The sequence below is a fragment of the Ambystoma mexicanum genome, chromosome 11, assembly GCF_040938575.1.
Source record: "Ambystoma mexicanum isolate Mex_15411 chromosome 11, UKY_AmexF1_1, whole genome shotgun sequence".
NCBI lineage: Eukaryota > Metazoa > Chordata > Amphibia > Caudata > Ambystomatidae > Ambystoma > Ambystoma mexicanum.
In genome coordinates, this window is record NC_090934.1 from 230,813,963 (window position 1) to 230,825,197 (window position 11,235).

At 46.6% G+C, this 11,235-nt stretch overlaps 1 protein-coding gene across 1 annotated transcript in view; it reads left to right on the plus strand.

The window, feature by feature from the left end:
- Positions 1 to 10,792, plus strand: part of LOC138503306 (ryncolin-1-like) — a 171,672-nt gene extending 160,880 nt beyond the window's left edge. The window contains exon 8 of the mRNA XM_069622916.1: positions 9,755 to 10,792. Coding sequence (XP_069479017.1) covers positions 9,755 to 10,002 — 248 coding nt within the window. The 3' untranslated portion in view covers positions 10,003 to 10,792. The remainder of the gene's footprint in view (positions 1 to 9,754) is intronic.
- The last annotated feature ends 443 nt before the right edge of the window (positions 10,793 to 11,235 follow it).

Sequence of the window (11,235 nt, forward strand, 5' to 3'; positions counted from 1 at the left end):
TAGTATCCAGTTACTTTCAGTATGTACAATACCAGTTCACGTAGTTACAAGTGGACATTACAAGTACAGAGACAGGTACAGACCCACCGGCCACCCTTTCACTCCCAGCTCAGGCCCCCAACTCACATCCATAGACCACTCACGCACAACATTCACTCAATATTCTTCTGAGCTGTCTATCATGCATACATCAACATTCCATCAGCATGCCCTCCTGGCCAGTGATACAATACAAGACTGACTCACATTACAACATCTCCCTTCCATAACATTCACACATCACAACACACAGCAACTCAGCTTTACGGACTGATTCCTCCAGCACACCTTTGTTTCTCGTAGCCCCCAGCTTCCTTTCCGTAACCCAGCTGACATTGAGGGGAACAGCTCTCTCCAGGGCCTCCTTCTCCCTTCATCTGTAACCAATTTATATCCCAGTACTGTGTAACTCTTCCCCACAGGTAGAGTGGCAAATTGGATTTTGAGTTCCAGTAATATTGGTTACTCTAGGCCTTTTCCTCATTGCAGTGCTTCCTTGTCGATTCTCATGAGGAATTGTCAAAGTTTTAAGAAAGGGCCTTACTGGATGTTTGGATGTTACATTATAATAAGTCATAAGGGCTTGGGAAGTTAAGAAAGGGATATTGGGTGTGGAAGGAATATATGGATATCAGATCTTATTTGACAAGTCACTGTTACTTCCCTGACTGTCGTCTCCCCCTCGGTGATCCTCCCTCAAATAGCCACCCCAGGGTTTGGATCAGGAGGCATCTGCCTCACCCTGGCCACATGAGGGCAGCCCCCCCCTTTGCTGGAAGTAATGATGATATCACCAGATTCACACCCCTACCCTAAATGGGCATATTAACATTATGTATGTATTACAGGGTGATCAGATGGCTTCATATCTCTGAGACACCATTTGTCCAGCCCTGGTTAAGTACATCATCAAAATCAAAAATACAAATTATTTCCTAAAAAAAACTAATAATTCCAAGATGTACAGTCAGGTAGACTCAGACTGGACTCTTTACAAGTGACAAGTGTCCCTCTGCCGAAGGACAATTGGGTAAATAGTACCAATGGTTCATGGCTGCTTTGCATAAAATAAAATAGCATTTTGGGACCATGGGAATGACCAGAGATCTTATATTTGTTAAATATGACTGTAGTAAAAGAGTTGTATGGATGAATCACTAAGTACAAAATGCACACTGGCTTGGTGCTCATTTAATTTTTCACAACACTCACCTTAACCTTAAAGTGTTTTTAAATATACATGTTATATACTTATTTAGAGAGCTTCAGCATTTGGACTTGAGGATAAAAAGGCAGAGGCATATGTCAATTTATTGAGTCAATGTATATGCGTAAGGGGCTGTGCACATGGCAGTCCCCATTGCTGAGACATTATCAGAGAATTATAAATGTACAATTTGACTCCCTTTCACCCGATGTATGGAAATTGTACTCTGTTGTTAAGCCACTCCTTTATTTACAGGGGCCACACATATTTTAAAGTGTGCTTAGAGTCTTTCAATTCTTAAGCCGTGACAGACATTCCTTATGCCCTTCCTTCAAATATTGTTACGCAACTCTCTAGGGCCTCCCTAGATTTCTTATCCCAGTTAAAGCACTTATGGCAAGCCAGAAGAAAGGACTCAGACCAGAGGACATGTTGGAACATATTTTTATTTAAATTTATAGAAACTTCCTCACTGACCCTATTTCTAAAAGGGAGGGATCTTCCTAACCAAACTAAACCAAAGTGATTGTCAATAGTAAACAAAAAAAATATATAGTCCTCGGTCCAGAGCTAGCCACTAAACTGGCCCTACAATTTAGCAAAACTTAAATGAAAATAGGTTGAGTGGCCTGCAAAATTGGCTCTATACAATGGTATATCTGGTTGTCCCATGTACCTCTCCTGGGTCTGGATCCAGTGATTAGATATAACTAGCAGTTCTACTCAAAGGAAACAGTTCTTGAGGGTTTATCAAAAGTTACTCAAAGCCCCCAAAGTTCAAACAACAAGTCTCAAGTTCCTGGAAAAAACAAATGTGCTCATTTCTTTAGGTTGAAGGATATTTTCCTAATTTTCCACCAAGTTGGTCGATCTCTCCCCACTTTGGCATGCAGTTGGGTGCCTCCGTGCTACCGTGATATTAGGTTTTCACTCTGCTTAGCCTGCCCCTGTGACTCCTTTGGGTTCCCCAGACCCAATATCTCACTTAGTTCTTTAGTGTTCCTATGACACTTCTCTGATTCTGGCTCTCTTAGTTTTCTTGGGTCCCTGTGACCCTTCCCAAGGTTTATGCTGCTTGGGTTTCTTGGGCTCCCACTACCCTTCTCCTGGTCCCATGCTTTCTCTTCTCTCAGGTCCTTATGACCCTTGCTTTGGGCTAGGGTAGTCCTCCCCTCTTCCCTGCTCATTCTCTAGTTTACGTCCTCCAACCGTGGCAACCTGTGTACCTGCTGTATTGCGGCACTGCTCCAGTGAGGGTTTGTCTCATAAACCACTGCAGCATTCATCCCCGGCTTGCTGCTCTTCCGCAATGAATGCTAGCGATCTTTGTTTCTCTTTCTCTCTCTCTCTCACTCTCTCTCTCTCTCTCTCTCTCTCTCTCTCTCTATCTCTATCTCTCTCTCTCTTTCTCTCTCTCTCTTGTCTCTTGTTGGCTCTTGGTCTGAGAACGGAGGACCCAGTCCTCCCTTCATCCCTGGACTCGGAGTATGTTTGCCGGCTCTGGCCCGCCACGTCCTGTATGTGGTCACACCTCCAGGTTCTCTTACCTTTGCGCAACCTCTGTCTCTCAGGCCCTACACTCTTCCTTGTCTGACGGATAGTGTCTCCCTCAGGTGTCCACATCCTACCGCATGGCATCCGGCTATGCTGGTCTGCGCGGCTCTTCCCCTTGCTGATGTTCTCACGTCTGAGTCTCGCCTCAGCGTTGGGCTTCTCCTCTGCCATTCAAGGGTTGTTGGCCCTTTATTCTTGCTCCACTTTTCAAAAGGGGTGTATTGTTCATCACAGGCTGTCAAGCATGTGGAAAGTTCAGCATTACCTTGAGACAAACACAGGGTATTTGCAGTATTTATTATTACTATACTATCAGGTTTGTCAGAGTCTTTTAAGGCTTCCCTCCCTTCCTCCTCACCTGAGGTATCCGTAGGGTAGTCTTGTGTCGCCGACCTTCTTCCTGGGCATCTTCGAGCTTGATCCTTGCTGTCTTTCTTGCCTTCCTTTCTTTGACGTAAGTAGGGGCGAGCTCCCAGGGATGCCACGCTGTCGGGTGATTGGGGAACCGAACAGCGGGAACTCCCGGGAGCCGGCTCCTGAGCAGGGAAAAAGCACCAACGGCAGAAAAAACCCTGCAATGAGAGTCCTGAACAGGAAGATGCCCGAGGTGATATCTTGGGAGGTTGAGGATGACCGGAGTACAAACTTGGAGAGCTGAGAGTGGCGGATGGACAATAGGGGAAAAATCCCAGGTAAACAGATCACCGCCAGAGAGGGCGAGGATGAGGGAAAAACACGAGGAGAGAAAGCAGGGATTTCCAGAGGAATGAAGTGGATCACACTGACCCAAAGAATGGTAGAGCCAAGGCGCCAATGAGGGAGAGACCAAAGGAGCCAAGCTGAGATGAGGGAACACAGAGAGACCGGTCAGGGTACCGGTAAGCAAGCAAAGGCAGGCAGCAGGAGCGGGAATAAACAACAAAGTCCAATGGAGGGGGGTCAAGCCAGAACGCGGGGGAAAACAGCGTTACCTTCGAGCCGGGAGAAGCAGAGAGGTGCAACGCTAAGAAACGCTGCTCGAGCCCGACACTAAATTACATCGGCGGCCATCTTGAAAAAACACTAGAGCGGTGCTTCCCGACGGCCGTCGAACGTAACAGCACCTGTCAATGGCGTCTCCACAAATCCAAGAAGCGCCGCCCGACAGGAATCATGACAGTATGACCCCTTCTACTTGGGGGACCTCCTGATTTGCCCAGATGCAATCTGTGAAACCTCCTAATGAGTCGTGGGGCATGAATGTGACTCACGGGCTCCCATGTACGTTCTTCGATGGGATAACCCTTCCAATGAACCAAGTATTGAAGGATTCCATGATGATAACGGGAATCAACTAACCGGGAAACCTCGTATTCTGCTGGTTCACACTGAGTGTCACTAAGCAGACTCTCAGATCTTCTTTTATAAGGGTCCGGACGGTAGGTTTTCAAAAGAGAGGAATGGAATACAGGATGTACGTGTTTGAGAGAGGAAGGTAACTGAAGACGAAAGGCAACAGGGTTAACCTTCTTGGTGATCCGAAAAGGTACGATGTATCTGGGTGCAAATTTCCCTATGTGTGTCCAACGAGGTAAGAATTTTGTGGCCAACCAGACCTTATCGCCTTCCGTCCACGAGGGTACTGCCTTCCTTTTCTTATCGGCCCATGTCTTGTAGGAATGTCGACTAGCGTTCAAAGTCTAACACATGAGTGTCCTTGAGTTCCTTCAGGAGATGATCCATAGCAGGTAATTTCGACGGGCGAATCTCTGTCAAAGGCAAATGTTTGGGATGGTAGCCAAATGTACAAAAAAAAGGAGACATATTGATGGCCGTATGTCTGGTATTATTATAAGTGAACTCAGCCATGGGGAGAAAGGCATTCCAGACATCTTGCTTTCTGCTACAGAAACATCGAAGATATTGTTCTAACGTATGATTGAGCCTTTCTGTCTGCCCGTTGCTTTGCGGGTGGAACCCAGAGGAGAGAGCTCGTTGAATCCCCAACTGTTTGCAAAGAGAGCCCCAAAATTGGGAAGTGAATTGAGGGCCTCGATCAGACACCACGGTTTCTGGTAGACCATGAAGCCGCACAATCTCTTTCAGGAATATCTTGGCCATCTCAGGGGCCGTAGGTACCCCCTTCAAAGGCGTGAAATGGGCCAATTTGCTCAGAGAATCAACAGTTACCATGATGGCTGTGTTTCCTTCAGAATTTGGCAACTCCACAATAAAATCCGTGGAGACATGGGTCCACGGTTGTTTGGGAGCAGGTTCCTGTTGTAATAGGCCTATGGGCTTGGAGGAAGAATACTTATTGGCTGCACAGATGGAACAGGTGGATACATAAGAATGCACATCCCGATTCCAACCCGGCCACCAGAAACTTCTGGACAAAAGATCCTTGGTAGCTCGTATGCCCTTATGTCCGGCCATGGGTGAATCATGACACCATGAGAGGGCAAGTCTTTGATGCTTCTTGTCGGGTAGATATAGGGCTCGACCTTTAAAAAGGATTCCCTCTCTTTCTTGTAATTCAGACACTAAATCAGACCCAATCGGAGAGCAATGTTGCTGGATGCGGACTTCGCGCAAAAAAGTATTGGCCACGGTACGGATCTCTTTACCCGCTAGCAGTAAATCATGGCTAGAGTCTGCTTCACCAACCGAACCATAATTCCGAGACAGGGCATCGGCTAAGATATTCTGTTTGCCGGGGAGGTATGTAACCTCAAAATCAAATTACGAAAAAAAATACGCCCAACGGGCGTATCTGGCATTACGACATTCCATCTGTTGCAGAATGCGAAGATTACTGTGGTCGGTGCGTACAGTAAACCTATGTATAGCCCCCTGAAGGAGGTGTCGCCACTCTTCACAGGCATGCTTGATCGCCAACAACTCTCTCTCAATGACAGAATAATTCCTTTCACTGGGAGACAAGGTTTTAGAATAATATGCCACCGGATGTTCAAGACCATCCTTTCCTTTCTGAAGGAGAGCGGCTCCAATAGCTCCTCCTGAGGCATCCGTCTCTACAATAAAGGGGAAAGTCTGATCAGGCTGCACCAGAATAGGTGCCGAGGTGAATGCCACTTTCAGAGCTTGGAATGCAGAATCAGCCTCTTGAGACCAAGAAAAGGTTACTCCCTTCTTCAATAGTGAGGTGATTGGGAAAACCTTCTTGGAAAATCCAGGAATGAATTGACGGTAAAAATTAGCCAGTCCGAGGAAGCGTTGAACTTCTTTAATGTTTCTGGGGGCTGGCCAACAGGTTATAGCTTGAATCTTCACGGGATCCATGCGGATGCCCTCGTGAGAAAGGATGAAACCTAAATAGGTTACCACTGGAGCTTCAAAAACACACTTTTCGGGCTTTACCAAAAGCTTGTTTTCCAGCAGACGTTCTAGTACCAGCCGAACGTGTCTTCTATGTTCAAGGAGGGACGAGGAAAATATCAAGATGTCGTCTAGATACACCACCACTGAGGAAAATAGGAGATCGGCAAACAACTTATCCATAAAGCGTTGGAATACAGCAGGTGCGTTAACTAAGCCGAAGGGCATGACTCGATATTCAAAATGCCCTAGTGGTGTCCTAAATGCTGTCTTCCATTCATCCCCCTGTCTTATACGGAGCAGATGATACGCTCCCCTGAGATCAAGTTTTGTGAAGATAGATGCACCTTGTACGGCTTCCAATATCTCCTTGATAAGAGGCATTGGGTATCGGTCTTTAATGGTAAGGAGATTCAAACCTCGGTAGTCTATACAAGGGTGGAGTTCCGATGATCCCTTCTTTGGTATGAAGAACAAAGATGCTCCAGCTGGCGATTTAGATTCTTGGATGAGTCCATTTTGTAGATTACAATCTAGATACTCTTTGAGAGCCTTGCGCTCGGGTAAGGATAGGGGATACATCCTCCCGAAAGGTATAGACGCATTAGGTTGGGTTTCAATGGCGCAGTCTTCTCTTCTGTGAGGAGGAAGGGAATGTGGTTGCTTGTCCAGGAAGACTTCTAAAAAGTCTTGATAGTGTTCTGGGATCATATGAAGTGATGCTGTCAACAGGGGATCCGCCTTGTTCGGGGAGGCCTTGAGATGACTAATCTTTAGGCATTCATTGAGACAAAAGGATGACCGAAACTGTATGGTATTGTTCGTCCAGTCGATCAATGGGTTGTGTCTGCGTAACCACGGAATACCAAGAATGACCGGAAAGTGTGCAGCCTTGATGATGTCAAATACCATTTCTTCCTGATGCTGAAACAATTGGACTTGCAGAGGTAGAGTCTCTTGATTAATGGGTCCTGAAGACAGAGGTTGACCATCTACCCCTTCCACAGGAATGGGCAGATTCTTGAAAAGAAGTGGCACGTCGTTCTCTCTGGCCCAGGATACATCAATGAAATTCCCTGCTGCACCACAGTCCAGCATGGCTAAAGCTTCCCAGACGGTAGAAGGATCCCGACACAACTTAACCTGAAAGACCATCATCCGATTGTCTTCTCTAGGAAGAAGAGACAAAGTGTTGGTACAGGGATTCTTTTCAACACCCCCGGACCTAGCCCTGATTAGGTTCGGGGAGATTCGTTTCCCTGGCGGCGCGGAGGAACCTCTGGGCAATTTCGAAGTAGATGTTTACTAGAACCACAGTACATACAGAGGCCCAACTCCCTTCTTCTCTTCTTTTCTTGGTCTGTCAAAGGCCCTCTTGTAGTACTGATCTGCATTGGTTCCTCCCCAACGGGGGAAACCGGACGATCCCTCGAAGAATTGGGTGAGATAGATAAGGGAGGGAGACGTGGACGTCTTCTTTCCTGTCTTCTTTCTCTCAACCTGAATTCAATCTGCAATGCGAGTGATACAAGTTCTTGAAAGGTCTGGGGTCTTGCAATGCGTGCCAGTTCATCCTTAATGTCCTCATGTAAGCCGCGACGAAACAATGTCTGTTGGGCCGAATCTGGCCATCCAGCATCTGTGGCTAGTTGCATGAAGGATGTCACGTAAGTCTGTACATCGTGGGGGCCCTGTCTAATGTCAAGGATGGCTTCATATGAGGCATACTGAACCTCGGGTCGGTCAAAGCGGGTCTTTAACAGTTGTACAAACTGATCAAAGTCAGAGGTAGCTGGATGAGACTGTAGAACTAGTGGTGAAGCCCATGCCAAGGTGTTTCCTGTTAAATTTGAGACTAAGAAGCCCACCTTGGCCTTGGTGGTCTCATAGGTGCGAGGACGGAAAGTAAAATATAGCCGGCAAGCATCCAAAAATTCCTTCAATAACTTCGGATTGCCATCATACTTTCCGCAAGATAAAGGTAGAGGAGGTAGGTCTCCGCGGGTCTCCTCACGAGCTGCTACCTGCAGCCGTAATGATTGGTTTTCGGATCGAAGTGATTGAACCTCTACCGTAAGCCCCTGAATGGCGGCTACCAATTGCTGGTACTGTTCGAGAGAAGCCATCTGTGTTCTTTGGCGTTGCACGCTATCAGGTTTGTCAGAGTCTTTTAAGGCTTCCCTCCCTTCCTCCTCACCTGAGGTATCCGTAGGGTAGTCTTGTGTCGCCGACCTTCTTCCTGGGCGTCTTCGAGCTTGATCCTTGCCGTCTTTCTTGCCTTCCTTTCTTTGACGTAAGTAGGGGCGAGCTCCCAGGGATGCCACGCTGTCGGGTGATTGGGGAACCGAACAGCGGGAACTCCCGGGAGCCGGCTCCTGAGCAGGGAAAAAGCCCCAACGGCAGAAAAAACCCTGCGATGAGAGTCCTGAACAGGAAGATGCCCGAGGTGATATCTTGGGAGGTTGAGGATGACCGGAGTACAAACTTGGAGAGCTGAGAGTGGCGGATGGACAATAGGGGAAAAATCCCAGGTAAACAGATCACCGCCAGAGAGGGCGAGGATGAGGGAAAAACACGAGGAGAGAAAGCAGGGATTTCCAGAGGAATGAAGTGGATCACACTGACCCAAAGAATGGTAGAGCCAAGGCGCCAATGAGGGAGAGACCAAAGGAGCCAAGCTGAGAGGAGGGAACACAGAGAGACCGGTCAGGGTACCGGTAAGCAAGCAAAGGCAGGCAGCAGGAGTGGGAATAAACAACAAAGTCCAATGGAGGGGGGTCAAGCCAGAACGCGGGGGAAAACAGCGTTACCTTCGAGCAGGGAGAAGCAGAGAAGGTGCAACGCGAAGAAACGCTGCTCGAGCCCGACACTAAATTACATCGGCGGCCATCTTGAAAAAACACTAGAGCGGTGCTTCCCGACGGTCGTCGAACGTAACGGCACCTGTCAATGGCGTCTCCACAAATCCAAGAAGCGCCGCCCGACAGGAATCATGACATATACAGGCAGATAATACCTTGGGTATAGGGAGTCCCCCATAGGAATGGGAATCCTTGTCCCCTACAGGGGAGTCACTCCAGTGAGGTCCCGGTTTCCCAAACCCCTCGGGTGGTTTCGCTGAGCGGGTTCATCTCCCTAGCATCAAAAGGGGTGGCTCCGTCCTTGGGAAGAAGGGATGAAGTCTCCAGATTCTTCACACACTACGCATTCATCATATTAGCAAACGCCTATTTTAAGTAACTGAGATTTCCTAATTCTAGAAAATTCTTTAACCAAAGGATTAATGATGTACCACCTGGCACCTTACCCTGTGTTCCTTTCTAATATTGCACACTGTATGTCTGAACGTATGTTTCCGAGCAGTTTGGTTTCAACCTGTGGGTGCATTCATTGCTTGTTCTCCCCTTAAATGACTCCCTCCGCACACACAGCGCGGAGTTGCTGAGTAGTCCAAAAGGCTTGACCATTTATAACAAAAGGTACATCATGCACTGATTTGCTACTGTCTTTTGTTTTCATTGGAGGGTTTTAGCCTTCTGACAATACAAATTTACCGTACAAACATATGTGTTTGCTTTGTCCAATTTTTCGCCAGATCAAAATCATTGACCACTGGGATGCAACTCTTTTCCACAGGTGACTCCTTAACCAACCACAATAAAGCACCGTTCACAACTAAGGACCAAGACCATGACCAGGCTGAGGCTAACTGTGCCGTTCAGTTCAAGGGAGCCTGGTGGTACACAGACTGCCACGCGTCCAACCTCAACGGGATGTACTACCTGGGCAACCACTCCTCATACGCTGACGGCATCAACTGGTTCTCTGGGAAAGGCTATCAGTTCTCTTATAAATACGTGGATATGAAGATTCGTCTGCTATGAAAGGCAGGGCAATGGCAAACAAATCTAAACCTGATTGTTGTTGACTGAAGATGTTTACGTTAATAGATGGCGATTCTGGAGCTCTACTAGCAGGCATGAGAGTCTGAAAGGCTGGAGAGGAGTCTGTCATGTTGGAAGCATCTGTACAGAGTCAGTTTGGTGTCTGACATGCCTTTTCCGTCTTTTCATGGTCATTGGCCAGTTGTAGAGTCTTCATATTTTCCTTAAGGCACCCCCTCCTTAGTATTATCGGATGTATGTGATTTCTTCAAATATATTTCTCCTACTGGAAATTTCACTGAATCAATTTCACTGAAAAACAAAATCTTCTTTTTTACTTTTTCTACTTTTTTGTTTTTTTAAAGCGCGGGGAGACCCCCTGCAACTCCCATCACCCCACCCTACCCTAACGTATACCCTTACCTCACCCATTATGCATTACGCATATACCATTTCCCAACCTTTATCTGAGATATATATTCGGTGAAATCTCATTAGGGGAAAAGGTATTCGAAGAAATCTACAGGAACGGTATTATGATCATTCCATCCATAGCCACCAGAAACCCCCACCCCCTGAGGGACCTCCTTTAAGTCTAGGCAACTACTTGGAGGCTGCACCAAACAGATGACACAGATTGTAGTGAAAGTATTTCAAATCCATTCCTATAGCTGGTACACACAAAGACAATGATGACAGAAATTGCCTACATGTTGTTTGTGAAAAGAAACAGTTTTGTGTTGTCGAATTAAGCCTATTATGTAAAATAAAATATACATTACATATAGAAGAGATTGTTTTTTAGAAGGTGAAAAAATTATGTTTTCTGATTATTCCCTTCACAGAAAGCTACATTTTGGAGCAGGGCGTGAGTTGTTCTGGTTTCAATTGATATTTTTACCAATCCCATAACATCTGTTACATTACACCTTTGATGGAGTGATTCCTCATTGGGTGTCCTGCTACCTCCTATGTGGGTGACTGTTCCTCCACTCAAGGCCTTGATGAGAGTGGCATATTAAGTTAAAACTAGCCCTGGAAGGTTGTGTTCTTGCTTGCCCCCAGAATCTATGCCATGTGTGTCACTAAGACGTTTCATTGAAAGAAGACGAGGAGACTCAGGGCTCTCCATCCCCCCCCACCACCCACACCAGAACAGTGACTCATTACAATATGAGTTAATTTATTGACATGACGAGTTAGACAAATATTGACAAAACAAATCATTAGGCT